The following is a 22,124-nucleotide window of genomic DNA, read 5'->3' as shown; positions in this document are numbered from 1 at the left end:
CAGGCTCCAATCAAGTCTACACCAGCCCATTCCCAGTGCTCTTGGTCCTAGGGGCATGCTAGTAATAACAGCCCTCTTCCCAGATGAGTTCTGGTCACTTGAGAGGGAAAAAAAAAAATCCACAGAGATCAAATTTTCATCTGTTTTGCCTTGAAAGCTGTTGTTGAAGAATGTGGCTTATATCAGGGAACAAAAGGGTTTTTTAATTTGAATCCCAGAATTAGCTTGAGTTATATTCAGTTTCAGGATAGATGGGGCAGGCTTCCCCATGTCAGGGGAGGTTCCTGTGGAAGTTCAGAAGAATGTGCTGTTTTGGAGAGAAGGGAAGAAGGGTCAGAACAATGTGCACCTGGCCAAGTCATCCCAAACTTACCACACCACAGAAAGAAGAGTGGAGAGAGGCGAGGAGTGGATACTAATGGAGCAAAAGGAGTGGGAACCAAGTATCTGTTCCCTCAGCCACCTACCACCAAGCCTCTGGACAAACCTCAGAATGATTCAAGGAGGCATTAGTGTTCCCTTCCCATCCCTAGGAACTTCTCCCCTTTCCACTTTCCCTTTTATCTAGTGTTCACTTTCTACCATCATGTCTCCACTTCCTCCTCCCATTTTCACCAGGAGAATGGGATCATGATGGTACTGTAATGGCTTCTCTTTCTTATCTCCTTGTATAGCTGGAACGTTATTGAATTTTTGTTTCAGTAAAGGTGGAGTGCATATATTCCTCTGAATCAGAGATTGGAGAACTGCAGCCTGCCACCTGTTTTTGTAAATAAAATTGTATTGGAACACAGCCACACTCATTAGCTTACATATTGTCCATGGCTGCTTTTGGCTACAATGGTGGAGTTGTGAAGTTGTGACAGAGACCATATGGCCTGAAAAGCTTAAAATGTTCATTATCTGGCCTTTTAAAGGAAAAAAATAAAAATTAGCTAACCTCTAATCTAAACTATAGGTGAATTACACTTACATTCTTTAAATTCTGAAAGAGCTATATATGTATACTCTTTATTCTAAATGAAAGCTACATTTTAAACAAAATTGAATGGTTGTGGTATAAGAGGAATTTTTGTCTCTTTAAAAATGTTTCTAACCTCACAAACTTTGGAAAAATGTCAAGGGGACTGTGTTTGCTTTATAAGACTAGAATGAAGGACACAGGCTTGCTCTAGTCAGAGGTATTTGGCATCTCTACCAGAGTGGGAAGATAATCTGTGGGCCTCAGAAAGCAAAAGAATTGGAGAGAATTGGAGACAGAGAGTAGGGACTCAGGTTGGACCAGCACAGAATGCTGCTTTTGGAACTCCTTTCAGCACTCTGGGCTGTTCAGACCCTGCTACCTAACTCAGAACCTTGGTTCCTCCCATCTCAGCCCTTAACTACCTTTCACCAGACCTGAGACCCTGGGGATGTTAGGAAATGGATTCTGCCTGTGATGGGAATGCCTTCCATCTGGGAGACTGTGAGTGGGTCCCCAAATACCCCTTAGACTTTATTTACCTGTCAACCAGGGAAGTACAGGGGGATCTTACTGTGCCTGCCCAACTAAATAATCAAATGTGATGTTTAAAAAAGTCTTGTGAATAGTAAAATACCCTGAAAATGCCACTGGGTTTTATTCTTTTTAAATGACTGACTTATAAATAACATTTTTGAATCTATTCAGCATATAAGTGAAAGTTAACATATTTGAAAATGATAGTACCTTATTTCACATTTCTCACCTCCACTTTTGTTAGTTGTTAAATTATAGAGCCTTATGTAGATTATAGAATATATAGATAATAAATTAATTTTTAACATAATAAAATAATGGGAAAAACTTCCAAAAATGGTATTTCATTGCACCCTATTCTTTTCTTTGTTGTTTCTTTAGCTTTCATTTTGTGCCTTTGTTTATAGAGAAATAAACTTGCAGATGGCAATTTTCCTTGTAATCAGTTATTGTCCTATCTGAGTCATCGCCAGACATGGCATTTCGGTAAATAGTGATTCTGCAATTGCTTCCAGGCAGATGTGTTATATGATGTCAAAAACACTAGCTGATAACTGTTTTTCAAGCAGTAGGGAAAATGGAGAAAGCTTTGTGTAGATACACACCTTGAAATCAGAAAATGGCAAAGGAAACAGATTGTGTGCTCAGTGGTTTTAGCCTAATACAATATTTGTGTGACTGTGGGTAGAGAGTAATCATTTTAAAAGATAAATGATCTTTCTTAGAGTAAATGACTTCATAGTGGGTTATGTGTATTTTCTCATACAAACATGGTTTTTCAGGTTTTGTTTTTGTTTTTGTTTTTGTATGTGCATTATTAAACTTGACCTTGACCTCATTGTGTAGAGATCTGTATTACCTTGGCTGCTCATGTTATTTTGGTCTCATGCCCATAACTAAGGAAACTAAACCCTTTGTACATTGGATTTCTCCACCTGTAATTGAAGGGTGATTATTGTATCCCTAACTTTCAGAGAAAAGGGGAATTCTAAAAATAAGTCTCTTGGTGTGCCAATAAGTGGTCAACGTAAAGTCACTTAAAATCAATCAAAATAGTTGTTTGACATCCTAGGTCACAAGTAAATTGATTTAAAATTTCACTTAACAATAAACTTTATTATCTATAGACATAATCCAAAAATTTCTAATGCTTTTAATGTGTTTTTAATTTTTAACTCTTTAAAATATAATAAATTATGCCACAATTATGAATTTTAGTAGCAATATATCAAAGCGGTATTTATTAAATTTGCCTTTTAAATTTCACAAATAAGTTTTAGAAGAAAGACATTACTGCTCAAATACAGTTTTTGTTCACTCCTAGTAAGTCTTTTGTCACAGATTTTAGGTAGGAAACCATAAAGATAAATTCACTATTTATTCAGTTAATATTTATTGAACTTCTGTTATGTGCTGGGTCCTGCCTAACAATAACGTTGCACACAACTGTGAGCAAAGCTGATAACTGGGAATGTGCCCTGACATGTTTAGATTGTAAACACTGTGGGGGAGTTAAAGTTTCCAAAGTAATTTTAGTTCTTGCTTCATGATTTTAGAATATAACAGAATTTTATTTAATCCTTTGAAAGTTTCATGAAGCTCTTCCTTGTTTATAGCCATTGATAAACTAAACTTCTGTGTGTCATAAGGAAAAGTTAAGCTTAGTAAAGATTTTCATGCTTTATCTTCAATCAAGACTTGTAACCTTTCGTTTGCTAACAGATTTCTAACATGTAGTGTCAGCCATACCATAATCCATGAATTTGGTAATTGTCCCTGTTGGGGACATTCCTAGAATGGTTTAATTTTGGGGAAAGAATAATTTAAAATTTGTTAATTGAGCTTCAAAAAAATAGGCTAATTTGTTGTCTACCTATCATGTGTTTGTAACCAACCATTAGTAATAAATTAATTGTGCTTTTTCTTGCCCAGCTATATTTATATCTGTCCTTTGTCCTTCTGGGCAGCTTAGTCACCTAGTTCATTTTGTAATATAATCCACTCAGGCACTAACCTTAAGAATTAAAGTTTTACTGAAGGCTAATTTATACATTTATTTATTGTTCCTTCCTGTGGTAATGATTATCTGGCATCTGGCTAATTATTACATAGAAATATACACATTTACTCCAAGGCAAATCCACATCGGCACAAACACTGAAACAGTAAACCTTATGAAAAATTAATTTGGAGGACAGTTATTCATATCATAAAAATGCTATTTTAAAATGATTTACCTTATCTTTTTAATCACAAATTTAGTTATTTGAAATATGACCTGATTAAAAATTTGAATTCATTTGATTTTAACCATTTTATACAGCATAAACCTGTATAAAGCAGGATACATTTCTGGTGTAGGTAGTGTGTATATATGTTTACGGATGGTTTATGAGACCTGTATAAAACTACTGTTCTTCATAATTAACTCATTTACTTTGTAACAAAGGAAATAGTGGTTGCTTCCATGCTGTGAAGCATAATAATGTAAAAAATTCAAATATGTAGAAGACAATTTGGCCTTAATATTATTATAAAGTTTCTGTCCTTTTTACTTCATAGGAGATGCAACAAATGAGCCAAGGGGTAAAGCTTCTGAAGAGGAAGGCAGCCAACCTTTGGAGGTAAGTGAAACACAATAAAAGTCCTTTTGGGGTGAAATTGAGCAAGTCACTATGATTACATATTCCTCTGAGGATAAATGGTAACTTTATCTCTTGATATACAGACAGGTGCCTAGATACCAAGAAAACAGGTGACCTGCTGAAAGTCAGTAGATACCAGTATAGGGAGGGAGGGGGTTCTGAAGAGCTAAGCTTTTCTTAGTGCTAGGAATGGAAACTTTCTGTTAAACAAAAAGGGGAATAGAACTTTTAGGTTAAAACATCTAAAGTATTTTTAATTGAGTGGTTATTCTCTAATATTTTGGATAAATAGACAGTATATGAACCTATGGATAAAGGTTTGAAAATAACCTATTCAGAATTGTATTACGTGGGCTGGGGTTGTAGCTCAGTGATAGAGTACTTGCCTAGCATGTGTGAGGCACTGGGTTCAACTCTTAGCACCACATATAAATAATATAAAGGTCCATTGACAAATAAAAAAATATTTTTAAAAACTACTACCTTACCATTTCTAGCAGTGAAGCACACTTTATGACAGTGTTCTATAAAAAAGCTAGGGTGTTTGTTCTTTCCACATGAGAAAGCTATTTGCTCCTTGAGGGTACTTGAAAATATAGTTGGTATACTTTTGAGTACTATGTGGAAATATATTAACATTTTTTAACCACTGAAAGAACCATTTTTAAGACTTAAGGGAATGTTAAATATTAGGGCAGAAGGGAGAGCCATGAATTTTGAAACTCTCCACCTGACACACCTCTGCTTACATTCTACTTGTAGTGTGGGAGGGTATTGCTACATACAGCCAGAGTGAGGCCAGGGACCTGGCCTGAGAGATCCATAATGGTGTCCCCAATGCATAACACAGAGTAGGCAGCCAAAAGACTTGTTGCATGAGTTATAAGTAGGAAGTAACTTTTATTTTAAGAGAGATTTGTATTTTTATATTTTATATTTTGCACAATGAATAAATGTTTTTAATCAAGGAAAAACTTATTTAGACATAATACAGGAAGTAAATTCATGAAGAGGAAAAAAAATCAACTTTTCCATAAAACTGTTCTTGTTCTTTTATTCATGTATACAACAAATATTTATTAAGCACTGACTGTACCTAAGTCACTGTGCAAGAAGCTGAGTACTTAATGATGAAGAAATAGATCCTAGGACAAAGAAAATATGTCCAGCTATATATTGAAGCAACTTGAGCTGTTTCGTTTATTCAAAATTTAGTGAGTGCTAACCACAAGTAGCATTTATTTCTTTCTCTCTCTCTCTCTCTCTCTCTCTCTCTCTCCTCTCTCTCTCTCTCTCTCTCTCTCTCTTCTGATACCTCAAATGGAACCCAGTGCTGCTTAACCACTGAGCTGCACCCCCAGGCCCACCCCCCTTTTCTTTTCTATCTAGAGTTAGGGTGTCATTTAGTTGCTCAGTACCTTGCTAAGTTGCTGAAGTTGGTTTTGAACTTGTGATCTTCCTGCCTCAGCCTTCCAAGCCTTTAGGATCATACGCATATGCCACCACACCAGGCATGAATAGCATCTTTGACAGGAAATGTATTTGGGATTTGGACAATAACCACCCAGATGGTTCAGAAATCATCAGTGATTACTTGAGTTTAATTGCTTAAGGTCTTACTCTATTCAGGCAACTATAAGAAAATACCATATTCTGGATGGCTTATAAACAACAGAAACTTATTTCTTAAAGTTCTGGAATCTGGAAAGCCCCAGGGTGCTGGAAAATTTAGTATCTGATGAGAGGCAGCCTTTTGGTTTTTAGTTATTTCCTTCTCATGGAACTCTAGTCTCTTCAGTTCCTGAAAAGGAAAGTAATCCCATTCATGAGGGCTTCATTCATGATCTACCTACCACCTCCCAATGGCCACACCTCTGGGTACTATCACCTGGAGGTGATGTATTCAACATATGAATTTGGGGGAGGATAGAACATTGAGATCATTGCAGTGTCTGCAGAACTCAATTATTTTTTAAAGTCTGTTCATTGATAGAATTTCAAAAAGATTAATTCTTAGGAAAGGAACTTTATAAGATTATAATTCTTAGAAATTCAAACTAGCTCATTATTGTATTGCCTTTTAAACTTTCCATTAATACACTCAATTGTTAATGATTAAGGTTGGATGTATATACCGTGCTGTATCTGATATTTCAAAATTGCTTTCCAAGTGGCTGTGAGGACAAAGTTGTCAGAGAGCTTATTGATACAGCAGACTAGAAACAGGTACACTATAAAGGAGGTCACAGTGTTAAGTCGCAGTGGAAAAGTAAAATAATGAAAATGTACTTTTAGAAACTGTGTGTTTTATCACAGAAAAGTCCGATGATCATTTATCTTGATCTCAAACCTTCAAAATGGTATTCGTTATTCCATTCCTTCAAAAATGCAAAAACAAAAATATTGTTGCACATTCTTTCCCCCATCCCCATCTCCACCCTCACACTTTGATGCAGTCAAAATGAGTCTATTCCAGTTTTGAGACTTTAAATTCTGTGTGGAGACTCATGACTCCCAAGGCATATCTCCACTTAGACCTCTCACTTGAGTTCTAGACCGTATATCCAACTGTATACATTTTACTTACAAGTTTCTTAGCAGTTCAGCCTTTACTTGATCATAGAAGAACTATTGATTCTTGACTCCACCGCTCTGAAGCTTCTCTTTGTCCAGATTTCCATCATTTCCACTGAATATCATCACCATATCTGGTTTAGGACTGAAACCCCTGAGATACCCTTGACTCCCCTCTTTCCCTCACTCCAAATCTAGTCCATCAGCAAGTCTTGTCATCTTAACATAAATATCTGGCAAGTGACTGCTTCTCAATATTGTCATTGTTAGTTCAAACTACCACTTTTACTTGGACCCTTGCCTTAAGCCCATTCTCTACATGGTAGAGAGAATTATAAGTCAGATCACAACATTTCTTTTCTTAAATTCTGCTGACTACTCAGTGGGCTACAAAGAACTCTATGCTCTCTCCATTTTCATTTCTCTCCACATCCCCAATCCCCATCCTCACCTATTACCTGCTTTCCTGACTCTTGATGATGTTAAACTCTCCTTCATCTCAGCCTTAAAACACACCACCCTCCCCCACTTTTACCAGAACATCACTTGGCTCTTTCCTTCCTTATCATTTCAGGTGTCACTTTTTGTGACTACCTGTGCTATGTCCCTCCCCTGTTACTGTTACATAACTTTGTTTCTGCATCACATTTATCACTGTCTTAGATTATTCATTTGTTTACTTTCTGCCTCCCTGACTAGAATGAAAATAGACTTTGTATACCTAGACTAGTGTCTGGTACATACACAGAAAGTACTCAGTTAGGGCTGGGGAGATAGCTCAGTTGGTAGAGTGCTTACCACTTATGTTGTCTTTATGACTTGACTTTAATGTGAGTTCCTGGAAGGTGGGAACTACACCTTAATTAGCTTTATGGCCTCAGCAGCTCTTATACGATTAGACATGTGGTGTGGCATAAATGCCCTGTCAGTGATTTCTAGATGAATAAATGAGTAAATAAGTGATCCTCTTATGAGTAAAACTCTTCATTAAATTCTCTTTTCCATTTTACATTATAAACACAGAGTTGCATCTTTTCTCAGTGTAAAACAGTTTTTCTTCTTAGGAGTTACCCATAAAAAAAAAAAATCTTAGTTTTGGCACTCTTACTGCATTAGCAAGGAAGAGTTCAATGATTTCGGTTAGTTTTAGAAATACACGCCCTGTGATTCATAAATTAGTTACCATATTAGCAGAATGATTCTCAATATTTTAATTTTAAGGACTATATAAGAAATGTAGAAGTACTATTTATAATGAAAACATAGATAAATTAGTAGGGGTTTCATAAAGCTTAAAAAACATTTTTGGTTGCCAAAATATAACTCACTTTTCTTAGGGTCCTTTGGAGAACTTGGCTTTTGGCACACCAAAATTGGTTTTTGTTGAACACAGATGGACGTATACATTGCCTACCATTTTCCAGAATTCAAATTAGACATGGAGGTGGGGAGGATATAATGGGTAAGACTCAGTGACTCTGACTCAGAGATGCAAGAGTTCTTACTCTGTTAGTGGAAAATTGGAAAGTTCAATGTCACTAGAATGTAAACTAGAATAAAATAAATTCTTTGAATTCCATAACTACAGAGATAGCTATGAGATTTCAGTAATGGAAGAAACGGCATTAGGGGGAGTCAAGAAAGGCCTTCAATGAGCTTTGAACCATGAATATTTTTTCTAATTACTTATGTAATTAATTTTTATATGATTAAAATTAATTCCTAGGAAATAAAGACCTTTATTAAAAACCTTTTAGAAATAGAGGCAAATCATATTGCTTTACATGAAACTGCTTTACATGAATGTCAGTAGCAGCTAATAAAGGGTTAAAAGTAAAATGAAAGTAACTTGGCCTATTTTACAATGTAGTTTTAATGGCAGTTAAAATATTTTGTTAAGTGGGTCTGTGATATTTTTCCTGACACTTTATAGCCCAAGTATTTAAAAACTGTGTTCCCAATCCAAGTACATCTCTCAAAATGATGGAAAATCTAAAATCTAGGCAGAATAAAATTTGGAAAGGGAGATCTGGTTTGGGCATCACCTTAACTTTTATATAGAGTTGGATTATGAGATATTTTAATACACTTATACAAAAGACCATCTATGAAAAGAAGCATTTATGTTTGCATTAAGTAATTAGTAGGATTTTGTCTTTTGTGAAATTGGTATAGCATTCATTTCAGAAAATCATAATTCCCAGTACTTCTTAAAGAATTCGTCTCTTTTTCATTCTCCTTTCTAAAGTAGTTTAGGATTTCCCTCAATGATGACTTAAATTAGTTAATACTGTTTCTACCTTGCTTTATGTATGATCCTAAGATATCATCACATAAAATACAGTAACTTAAGGAAACATCATTGAATTATATAGTTGTCAAAACATAATTTTTCTCAAGTTATTTGTTAGTCCATGTTTTAAAAGCAGTGGTAACTTTTAACAGAGTTTAACGTATTTTTGGTATGCACAGTATGAACCCCAACAAGCCCATGTTTGAGCTTACTAAATTAAAGTCATTAGGCTCTAGTACTTGGAGGAAGAGTTATAATTTGAACTGATTATCCAATTAGAGGATTATCCACATCCTTCTGTTCCTTCTTTGTTTCTCATTGGCCTTCTGGGTAAATTTTGATAGTTGTAATGACCTTGTTGCTACTTACTGCCTTCTGCTAGGTTTTAGGAGCCTGTTACAACTCAGGGGGATAAACCCACAGACTCAGAAGGGACCTTGTTTTGTTATTTTTACCATTATGACTCATTTCTTAATAGAATAAATATTACAAACAAGCAAATAGTCACATTTTTCTATTTTTCAATCCTGGAAAGTATATTATATTATGAAAACTAGAGCCATATTAGCTACCAATCAACTGGGAAACTTGTAATTTTTGACTTTGTAGGTATATTTGGGAAGTTGTGAATATGTAAGTTTCAGTTTTTAATATAACTATATGTAGTTTGGGTGACTATGTATTTTAACCTAACTTTAGCAAATATTTTTAGAGTATATATTTATTGAACTTAATCTCTTATATTTGTAATTGCAAAACCTATTTTTATAATTTGCACTTATTTTTACTCTCCAAAATTGAGGAATATTTTTATTTACTTACTGGTCTAAAGAAAATCAAATATAAAAACAAGCCGATGAAAACTACCCACAAAATCATAATTCTGTTTGTGTATTTATCTTGAGTGATAACTATTCACATATGCATATGGAGACACATATAAAATAATAACTAACAGATGGCATAACTGCAAAGTAGGATTTATAAAGATTATTATCAGCTGGTGGTATTGAGATACTCCTGTGGTTATACTGACAGAAGACACAAATTATTTATAGCAGTAAACTTTTGCACTAATATCCCCTAACTTCTGTTAGCCAAAGCAGCTTATTGCATATTTAATATAAAATATGCCTAACTTCTTAATGAACTAACACAATCCAATGGCCAGTTTATATGAGGAAATTTAATAGGTGGTAATTGCAAAAATCATAATTAAGGTAATAGCAGTAACAAAAACTGCTTTACTAAATCAGTGAGTACATGATATTAGAGTCCCCAGAAGGTAAAGTAAGGATTTGGGGGACTTTTCTGTTTGTCTAGGTTATTTCAAGTACACTACTCAATCTAGCCCACAGTGGCCCCTCTCTATTCACTCATAAACAAAAACTTGAGTTCTTTTTAACTCAATAGGTATGGAAGCTTATTTATTATAATTGAGTTACATGTAGACTTTATAGTTTAGTAATTTGGTGAACAGAAGTTGTATTATTTAATTCTTTAAAAAGTTTTACTTTTAACTGGTAAGTACTAATGGTATATATTTATGGAGTATAATGTGATGTTTGATATATGTCTACAATGTGGAATAATTAAATCAGGCTAATTACAAATCTGTCAACTCACATGCTTATCATTTTTTGTTGTGAACCCTTAAAACCCCACTCTTAGCAATTCTGAAATGTATGATGCATTGTTATGTATTAAAGTCACAATTCAGTAGCCACTAAAACCTTGTCCTGTGTAACTGAAATCCCTTGTCAACAGCTTTCCTTATTCTACTATCCCTTTTCCCCAGCCTAAAAGTTGACTTTTTTAAAAAAAATATGGGTGCACATAATAATGAAACCTGCACATAATAATGAAACCTGTTGGTTTTGCTTCTGGTGTGTTTTCATATTTCCCTTATGTCTTTTCACAGGGCTGTGGGAGCCTTCAGATTTTAGAGATTTATTTCCTTGTTTTTATTTTAGATAGTTACTAAAATAATGAAAGTATCCTTGAACTTTGTGATTTCTATATGATCTACCCATTGGTTACCACTCTTTAAAGAGGGGAATAAAATTAACCCATTAAATACTGAGTTTTTGTTGTGTGGGAAAGAATTGGGACTGCGTGGTATAGGAAAAATGCATGATATCTTTGGAAGGGGGCAGGTCTCAAGAATAATTTCACATGTAGTAAATGTTCATCCCCTGGGTGCCAGGAGTTTGCTTTTAAGAATATTTAGTATTATATGTATATAAGTATATAAATTCAAAGTGTTGGGGGTACAAAGATTATTATGAAGCTGTATTCTCACAAGATATTCATAGTCCAAATACAGATATAATGGATATTGATATGGAAGGCAGTATAAATTGGTACAACCATTTTTGGAAAGCATTTTGGCAACAAGTATTAAGAGCTAAGAAGACATTGATATACTTTGACAGTAATTCTACTTATAGGATTCTATTCTAAGAAAACACTTTGGTAAATCCCTAAGTTTTATGTACAAAAAAGATGCATATTCACACAGTAGAATGTTTTTAAGTTTTCACAAATGATACTGATGATGAGCTTTCAACAGCAGATATTTGGTTTCATAATTTCAGTTAACAATATGATACACAAAATTATATGCAGTATGACTGCTGCTTTGTCAAAATACTATGAGGAAAATGATGATATAATACATAAAAATATTAAGAGTAGGTATAATTGAGAGGATAGGTATATAGGTTAAATCATTCTTTTCAGTGTTCTTGACTATAATATATCTTGGCCTTTAATTCTTTTTTTTTTTTTTAGTTGTAGATAGACACAAACCTTTATTTTATTTATTTGTTTTTATGTGGTGCTGATGATTGAACCCAGTGCTTCACACATGCCAGGCAAGCACTCTACCACTGAGCTACAACCCCAGTCCTGTATCTTGGTTTTAACTAGTGATATTGGTGATGAGAAAACAATTTGTTCACTCAAGAACAGTTTTTGCTTCATAGAAGAACTGTTTCGTATCAACAGTGGATCGAGGTGCTCTTTAAGGACATAATTTTGGCACTTTCAGGCCTGGCTCATTTAGGTTTAAGATCTCTTAATTAGTTGATTGCAGAGCACCACATCTGATCACATTTTGTCAAAACATCTGTCCCCCATCACCCAGGAACTTCCCAGCAGGGAGAAGAGTGAGGTGACTTGGAGGTTATTCATGTCTCATTGGAAAATATTGTCACTGCATCACTTTTTTTTTTTTTCTGTCCTGGGGATTGAACCCAGGGCCTTGTGCTTGCAAAGCAAGCACTCTACCGACTGAGCTATATCCCCAGCCCACTGCATCACTTTTTTAAAGGAAATTTTTCCCACCCCAAATTTTTAGACTATTGATTTGAGCATATATTTATCTAAAAATCTCACGTTTTTCTTTATATGATTCTGGGAATCTTTGTCGAAGAGTTTACCTTTGTGATAATTACATTTAAGAGTATATTTTTATCAGAGAAATGCCAGGGTCTTTTTTTTTCTTCTAATGTAAAACCCATTCACATTTCTGATTTCTTTATGAATTGGAGCAGTTAGATTATTGCATTTTCATTTAAACAATGAATTTTTTCTGTGATGTGTTTGTTCTCTTATGCAAGATCAAGATACCTTCTGAGAAGATGATTTTGTAGAATACATGTCTCCATTCTTTGTTTTCATCTAAATTTCTGGGTCATATAAGAGATAAAAGTGTACTTTTGCTGGATTCCTCTGCTCATTAAATATATAATTTAGGAATTTTCCTAAACTTCTCTTCAAATTCAGTTCTTAGCCTGTGAAATAGGTAGATGCCGTGTATGGGATTTTTTTCTTCCTAAAAGTTATACCTTTTTACCTCTTTGAAAAGGGAATTGAAGTTTTGCCATCATATATTGATCTTTCTTTGTGGTGGTTCTGGGGATCTGAACCTAGGACCTCATACATGCTAGGCAAGTGCTGTATCACTGAGCTATATCCCAAGCACCCAAACATATCTTTACACTGCTACTTTAATTGGGTGGTGAACTGGTGATACAGGGAGCTACTGCATAATTAGGAGAGTTTAGGCATTGAGTAATCATTCTTTATGCTTGTTAGGAAGGAACAGTCCAACAGTTCTTGTAGGTAAGTTGTCAGACTGCAAAAATCACTTCAATGATTGATCCTTGCTCTCACTAACAAAGTCTGTATTGGGGAAATGATAAATTCAGCTACTGGTAAAGATCAATTAAAACGCTCACTCATTATTATTTGTTTACATCTATAGACTCTTAACTTTTATATTTGAACATCAGATTAGCATAGATTATTTACCTGAAACACTGCCAGAATGAATTAAGATAAGGTCTGCTTATCAAGTTTGCAAAGGTCTTTTCCATAATTTCCAAGTTTATACATTTTTGTTACCAGAGCATCTGTTTCCTAATTTCAGTTTTGCTAGAAAAAATTTATAATTGAAAGGTCATAATTCTGATTCTTTCTTCTGGCTTCCATTGAGTTTAACTGGCACACTGAAACATAATGTTCATTCATCGTAGCCAGTAGACCAGACCATGTGAGGTGTATAAGAGCTGCCCGTTTCATCCAAAATGCACATATGGTGTGGGTAAGGCAGTAATGTGAGTTTTATGCAATGTTTCTGCTCGTGTACACAGTCTGTTGCTCAGCACCAATTATTTCCTGCCAGAAATTCGCTAACCTGCTGCTTTCATAGCTCTGCTTGATGAAGCTACATAGCTTAAATGACCACAGTGGTATTTATTTAACTTTAGCAATCTTTGTTAGTTATTTAATTTAACCTACTTTCTCTGTTGATTGATTGTAATTGATTGTAGTTAGAATCAAAGAACTGAAATCTTGTTACTGCATTGCATAGAGCTACAGTAGATCCAGTATATGTATTAAATATACATGTTTAAAAGAAGGAACCAAAATGTGAAAATACTAGCTTTTTCTTGCTGAATATAGTTTTCTGTCTCCAATTTAGAAATTATTATTCTAAAAATCTTATACAATATTCTGTTTGTATTTTGGTAGTCACCTTATTGTTACTATTTCTAGTTTTCACGTGCGGTGGTTTAAAAACCACAAAATCAGCAGGGTGAGAGGTCCGTGTTGGGTGAACAACTGTTCCCTATTTCCCACAGCCATCTTTTTTTCTAATCCCCTGTCTTTTAATTAGTAGCAAATGGTCCTTATTTGTCCTGCTTTGGTTCATATTACAGTCGTAACTTCTTGAGACTGTATAGAGATTTAAAGTGCAGTCATGTTTGTGATGGCTTCACACAAGTAGACATTTCTTCTTGAAAGATAAATTCCATCTGAATCTTCAGGTAATGAAAAAGTAGCATGCAGGTATGTACTTGGTCTCTTGACGTTATCTGGATGTTCCACTTTGTACCTTACTGAAGATTCTTTTTGTGATGCAAGAGCATACCAGCATGAGTACACAGAAAAAATAAACTTGAATTAATCTCAGCTATATTTACTTAGGTTTTACTTTTCTTTCCAGGCCCCATTCCTTACTGTGGGGCAGGTTTTCTGTGTTCTTCCTACCTGTTCAACAATTAAAGTTAATTTTCACCCATTCAAGGATTATTTAATGTCTGTTTTGGGGCTTTAATATTCTTAGGAACATGTCTTCTACACGTCATCTTTTAAATTAGTTACAAAATCATTATGGGTGTGAATTCATAAGTTTTCTCTACAAGCAGTAATATAATAGACGTATACATGTACTGGAACTTCCTAATGTAAAAGCTAAAAGCCATATTTTTTTGAAGTAATAGCAACCTGCATTTCCCCTACCTTTTTATGCCACTTGAAGAGAGAGAAAAGGCTGGCACATAATGTACACATGAGTACAGTGACAATGGACTAAAGTACCATTTACATAACAAGACAAGTCCAGGAAAGCGTTGTGAGAACTTCTTAGCTGACAAGAGTCAGCAAGGGTTGCATAACCCTACTACTTATGTTTGTATCTGTCAGAATAGTTGGAGGAGCAGTCATTTTATTAGTCCATCAAGATATTCTGGGATTTATTACTAGCTCAAGCTGGCCAATCAGATAGCTGATACATGTACAAATTGCCTTGGTCCTTCACAGATGCCCTCCCAATTTTTCAGTTTGAGTACCTGTGAGAAACTGTTGTATGGAATACACTCTGGTATTTATTGTGGGAATACTACAAAGACATGGTCTCCCACATTCCATAATTTCTCCTATGCACAGTCCCAGGTCTTCTGATTTCCTATTGCTTTTGTACTGACTGAAAATGTTGAATTTCTCCTAAAGTGGTAATAGTCTCTTTTCCTCACAGTCATTGTGAATTTTGTACCTTAGCATTTTTTCTATTTTTCTTTGACTAGGAGGAAGCTCAGACCTTAATTTACAGCTGACTTTTAGTCATTATTTAGGACATGATGGGATATGTATTTGCATACTTTTTTTTACTCTTACCTGGTGATCCTGTTCTTTATTTTCCTGTACATAAGTTTTAAATTTACTGTGACTCTTTTTAGCTGCTTGAGATTAATTTTGTAGAGGATAAGGTTAAACCACGCACCTATGTATTTTTTGAAATACTTATGCAAAATAAATTTGTACTTTTAGTTGTCAATGGATCTTTATTTTATTTATTTATATTTGATACTGAGAATTAAATCCAGTGCCTCACACATGCTAGGCATGTGCTCTACCACTGAGCTACAACCCCAGTCCATAAATTTATATTTAAACTGTTTTTATTGTAATAGATTATAAGAAATATATATGTGTGTGTGTGTGTGTGTGTGTGTGTGTATACATATATGTCCCCCAATTATAATTTCATTTTGCTCAGCTTTTTTTTTTTTTTTTTGGGTGCTGGGGATCGAACCCAGGGCCTTTTACTTACAAGGCAAGCACTCTACCGACTGAGCTATCTCCCCAGCCCCTCTTTTAAAAAAGTCAAATGAGATAAAAATATGTATAGGTTTACTTTAGGATTGTGTGAGACACCTTGACCTTCCATGCCTGGGTGAAGTCTGGCATTTGGCTCACACATGGATCTCCAGTTTAATGTGATTCTTTGGAGTATTTGTTGACTGGAGGATGCAGGTAAAAGTAGCCTACTTTCTAAGTCATCAACTTGATCCAACTGTTTTCAGGTGAGAAGCACCCCAGGCATCTCCAACTCTCGCTGTTTGCCACATCAGCTACTTCATGGTCTTCTTCTACATGCACTTTTTTTTTTTTTTTTTTTTTTTTGGTGGTGCCAGGGATTGAACCCAGGGCCTCTGCATGCAAGGCAAGCACTCTACCAACTGAGCTATATCCCCAGCCCCTACACCTTTTCTTTTAATGATGTAGTTATACTTTCTAGACTATACTACTTGGATTTTAGGTATCGGTATAGAGGATGGAGGAAAAATAATTAATTTAGAGATAGAGATTATTTGGGAATAAGAGTTCTTCACAGTAGCAAACTCACAGAACCCCTGCAATACCATACCATGGATAGCTGCAAAATACAAACTTTATCATTAGACACACTTGGAGCTTGACTTCACCTTATACAGTGCCTTTGACAAAGCACTTAGTCTCTTAGATCTTTATGACCATTTGCTATAAAATGGGAAGTGATGCTACTTATCTTACAGGTTATTGTAAATATTAAATGAGTTAATATATAATATTTATGTTTATATATATATAGTGTCTAATATATACTAGACAATAAGTGTGTCATTTTAAATTGGAAGAAAATTATGGTTGATGCCTTGAAAATCATGTCAAAGTAGGGTGAAAGGGATTAAATCAATTAGGATTTTTACTCAGCTGAGAGTTACAGAGACCTGAAAAGCAGTAATTTAATTTCAGGCCTTTTTTTCCTATATGATGAGAAGTCTGGTGGAAGGTGGCAAAAGAATTGGTTCAGGAGCTCAGGGGTGCTAAGATCAAGTTCCTATGACTCCTTTTCTCATTGTTGCAAGATAGCTATTGCAGCTTCAACCATTACATCCACCTTCCAAGAAACTAGAAGGAAGAAGACAGCAAAAGGAGAATAAAAGTACTGGTGTCTAGAAAATGCCCAGAAATCTCTAATAGAGATTAGATATACTGTGTCACATGGACCCCCTGATGACAAAGGAGATTGAGAAGATGTTTTCTAGACTGGTACTTCACTACCACCAGCAAGATCAGAGACCTAGTAACGAGGACAAAAGGAAGGGTGAATACTGGGTAGTTTGTAAGCAGTCTCAGATATACATATCAACCTTTGTTGTTTTTAGAAGTTTCATTTTTCCAACAGTAGACAGCATGGGGGCAGGAGGACAAGTAAAGACAAACAGCGCCATTGGTGTTAATTGGATTCTATTTGGAGGCAAGAAGTCTTTGAATATTCAACAGGGGGTGGGAATATAAAAAGCTAAGCACGATACTGGTAGGAATTTTACATACATTATCATTAATTTCACAGATGAGGGAGGCAATATTTTTGTGAATTTATTGGGATAAGGCTTAATAATATCAATTTCCCAAGGTCTCAAAAGTTGGGAGCCAGAAATCAGATTTGCATCTAACTGACCACAAAACTTTGTACTGCTTTCCTACCTCTATTGCCTGAATAACTGTGCAGAAACCTTCTATTGCACCTTACTTCTGTTTTCTGTAGTGCCTCCTACAACTGAGCACTATGTAAAAAATTGCTGCTGGTGGTTGCTGAAGGCTATAGAGATGAAGCTGAGAGCAAGTAGTGCTTCCCTCTCTTCACCAATGTCATAGTTGGTGGTGACGGCCTTGGATTTCTGCCTTCAGAGTCAACAGCACCTGGACCATTCCTTAGAACAAGGGAATATGGCAAAGCAGCAGTGACCAATCCAGAGATCATAAATCCAATGTTGAAAGCATACAGAATGACCTCTTCCTCTGCTTGACAACCCAGATGATCAATAACTCACTTCATTATGCCTCCCTCTGCCCACCTCACTTATCTGTTCTTTCCTTTCTCCCCACTGCAGCTGTAGTACTTCAGGCCTTGCTGTTTTTCATGTAGACTAATTTTGCAAAGAGTTTCTGTAATTACCCCTGATCCCTGTTTTTACTTCAGTCCCTCCATTTACCTACATTTTGGCTGTCTTAATCGATAGTATCAGAGACTCTTCAGCTGCATGTAAGATAAAATTCAGTAACTTATTTGGCATGCATGGCCCTTCATGATCTGGTCCTGCCCCTCTGTATTAACATCCAAGTCTGTTCTGTGTCACCATGCAGAATTTCTTAATATATCTTGAGCATATTCCTGTCTTCTGGAGTTTGTATGTGCAATTTTTCTCCCTTTCCTGGAAAGCTTTTTTATCCCATACCCCTCATGTTCACTTGGCAAATTCTTACTCATCCTTTAAACCTTTGCTCAAATATCTTTTCTCCTTGACTCCATCTTGGTCTCCCCTAAGCAAAGTCCTCTCTCACTCCCTTAGTGATTTGTATATGTCTGTGTACCATGACCAGGAGTGTCATGAAGTGGAGATCCAGTTTGATTCATCATTTTGTTCCCTGTGCCTAGCATTGTGCATGGTATGTAGCAGTCATGCAATAAATGTTGAACATTTAATCTGTGCAGGGACACATAGATTAGACCAAAGACAGAATAACTTGTTCATTGCTGCTAGCCCTGGTAAGCGTAACTTTCGATAAGTTCCTCCATCTCTCTGAATTGAATTATTCTCATCAATTCTTCACAGTTCCTGTTAGTTTTTCAGATTATCTTTAATCATTCCTCTTATGCTAGCTGAATGATAATTCTAACTTCCAAATCCTTAAGTGAGTTCTACATCTCTTGTCCAAAGTTTAACAATTATTTTATATTGATGATGTATTAATCCTTTCCTCAAAACTCAGTAGTGTTTAGGATTTTTTTATTGTTGTTGTTGTCATTTATCTCTACTGTTTTGGCATCCCTTCCTGACTAAAGACACATGTTAAATAGTATTCTTACAATGATTAAAATTGTTGTTTCTTTTATTTTTAAGCCATGATTCCCAAGGATCCTTCTGTATATGTTTTACCTCCATAGTACAAGACTTTGCTGAACAAAATCAAGAAGTTGGCAAAATAAGTAATTGATAAGCATCTGAATATTTTCTTCAAACTGTGAATATATTGCTGCTGCTTAAATGTTTTATTCTAATTTTTAATATATCAAATAATGTTTTCATTCAGTAATTGCTTATATTGTATCATCTTCCATTTGATAAATCACAGGTAACTTTCTGGTGGAATCTAAGATTTTTTGGAGGAAAGGGGAGAACCAAGGATTGAACTCAGGGGTGTTTAACCACTGAGCCACATCCCTATCCCTTTTTAAAATATTTTATTTAGAGACAGACTTTTGCTTAGTTGCTTAGGCCCTCACTAATTTGCTGAGGCTGGCTTTGAAATCATGATTCTCCTGCCTTAGCTTCCCAAGCCTCTGGGATTACCGTTATGTGCCACCACACCTGGTGGAATGTAAGATTATTGAGTACTGCATAATTATCATTTGTTTTTTTGTTTGTTTGTTTGTTTGTTGGTACTGGGGATTGAACTAAGGGGTGTTCAACCCTGAGCCACATCCTCAGTCCTATTTTGTATTTTATTTAGAAACAGTGTCTCACTGAGTTGCTTAGCCCCTCACTTTTGCTGAGGCTGGCTTTTGAACTAGAGATCCTCCTGTCTCAGCCTCTGGAGCCACTGGGATTACAGGCATGTGCCACCGTGCCCAGCCATAATTGTGATTTCTGAGGGGTCTTTGTAAGTCTGGTGATGAGTACTAGGATCTGTACTTACACCAAAGGATCACAGAATCAGATTGGAAAGAGGAAAGCTATTTTTAGTTTGAAATAAAGTACTTTGTCACAAAAAGGCTTTCATTTTATCATTGCCTAAATAAAACCTGTTTAGCTTGGGTAGTAAATTATAATTTTCAAGCTTCTCATCCAAGTACATTTTTGAAATATCAGACTATTCCATTTATTTCAGCAGGTATTTCTCGAGCATCTGTTTTGGACAGGGCTCTGTTAAACATTGTCCTCTATGCCTGAAAATTTCTGGATTATTACTCTGCTTGGGATTTGTGGTAAAAACAATGCTCTATGCTTTTTAAAAGTTCATCATATCAAGATCAAGCAACACAGTTGACCATAATTGAACTCCAGGATTGAAAGTTATAACTATGTCTTTTAGGATAATTGTCACTCACGTAAATTTTGGGGCATCACAGGGCTAACCATTAATTAACCAAATGAATCAGTTAACCATACCACTGCTTTCCTCAATTGAGTTAAGTGTTAAGAAGTTTCTAATATAGAAAGGTTGTGATAAGAGAGTGTATGAGATCTGAGGATGATATATTATTAAAAAAGTTACACATTTAAAGCCTGCTATGGGGATATTTGTTTTTTCTTACATATTTAACTATACTGCTTAATCTCATTATAAGTGATTAAGATGAATATTCCATTTGTGTCTCAAATTCTTTTCAGAGGTTTACTGTAGAATTTGTAACACTACTAATTTCCTGATTTCTAATGTATTGCCTAAAGTATAAGTTAATTGAAAACCCAAACTTGAAATTAAAATTTTTTAATAACACATGAGAAGAGAAAAATAAACTGGATTTCATTTTATATCACATCTTTGAAATTTGACTATTTAGATTTAAGGATTAAATACTGGTACTGCTCTCACTTATTTTTCTACTAATGTCATCTCTGGTTTAGCTCTTCAAACTGGCATGTATTGTCTCAGTTTAATTTACAAGCCCTTGAGCTGTCTTTTGTAGTATCATAAGGGTCCAAGAGCTTGTTAGCCTGGAATTTAGGGTATTTTAGTACTGATTTGTTTTTAGTTATTCTTTTTTTCTTTAATTTTTTTCCAAACAGTTTTCATGAGGAGAATCTAAAGTTCCTACCAATTAATCATAATCCAGTTTGGATTTAGGAATCATGTAAATTACTACCTTGAAACATTATTTTATTCAAAAAGTTAGCAAGTGGTAATGATATATTTCAGTGAATGTTGGATAGTGTGACCAATAAATAGATCCTCAAAGAAAAATTAAAACTCCTTTTGGCAAGTAACTGGGGAAAACAAGTAAGTTGTTTAATATAGAAATACTTGTTATAATAAAAATTGTGATTTTTTTTTCAGATTCAATTCTTGTTTTCAGTGATACACAGCTTTTTTGTACTTGGAAGCCTTACCACAACTGTGTTCATTAAAACAAAAGAATAACTAACCCCACTAGTAGCTTGATATCTCACTCACAGATAAACATTAGTAATTAAAACAAGATTTTTTTTTTTTTTAGTTTGTGAAATTTTAACTACATTTTCTAATGTAGTTGCCACTTACCATGTGGATATTCAATACTTGTATTGTGTCTAGTCTGAATTCAGAGGTAAAGTACATAACTGGGTTTCACAAACATGATATGAAAAAAAGATCCCAATGTTTACATTAATTACCTATTGCCAAGATAATATTTCTGACACATAATGTTAAACCTCAGAGCATTAAAATTAATTTCACAAGCCAGGCATAGTGCATGCCTGTAATCCTAGCAGCTCCAGAGGCTGAGACAGGAGGATCTCTAGCTCAAAGGTCAGCCTCATCAATGGTGAGGTGCTGAGTAACTCAGTGAGACTCTGTCTCTAAATAAAATACAAATAGGGCTGGGGATGTGGCTCAGTGGTTGAGTACCCCTGAGTTCAATCCCCAGTACCCCCCCCAAATATTAATTTCACTCCTTTTTTTAACTTAATGTGGCTACCAGAAAATTTTAAATTATACATCTCACCTGAAAGATTTATTGGAAAATGCCAGTCTAATAGATTAAAAAATCCTTAATATATTCAGTAAGTGTTAGATATCAATAGCATACTTTATTCAGTTTTAATCTCTTGAATAGTCAATTATTTTGGAATTATGCTTTTGCTCTTTCCCAGGGCTCCAAGTTGAAGCAATTGTTCTTTGGAATTGCCAAGCCTCAACTCAGTTTACTGATAGCAATCAATAGAGAGTTATGTAAAGCAAGTATGCCATTTTATTGTTGTACAACTAAATGAGTGAGCTGTACCTCCATTTT

At 35.0% G+C, this 22,124-nt stretch overlaps 1 protein-coding gene across 2 annotated transcripts in view; it reads left to right on the top strand.

The window, feature by feature from the left end:
* The window catches only part of Umad1 (UBAP1-MVB12-associated (UMA) domain containing 1), a 257,793-nt gene that overhangs the window by 192,035 nt on the left and 43,634 nt on the right, over positions 1–22,124 (top strand). For both annotated transcript variants that reach the window (XM_047560083.1, XM_047560084.1), the window contains one exon: positions 4,061–4,122. In XM_047560083.1, the coding sequence (XP_047416039.1) occupies positions 4,061–4,122 (62 nt within the window). The remainder of the gene's footprint in view (positions 1–4,060; positions 4,123–22,124) is intronic.

The sequence above is a fragment of the Sciurus carolinensis genome, chromosome 8 (assembly GCF_902686445.1).
Source record: "Sciurus carolinensis chromosome 8, mSciCar1.2, whole genome shotgun sequence".
Lineage (NCBI taxonomy): Eukaryota > Metazoa > Chordata > Mammalia > Rodentia > Sciuridae > Sciurus > Sciurus carolinensis.
Note: the sequence above shows the minus strand (reverse complement) of the source record. Positions and strands in the feature narration are given on the sequence as shown.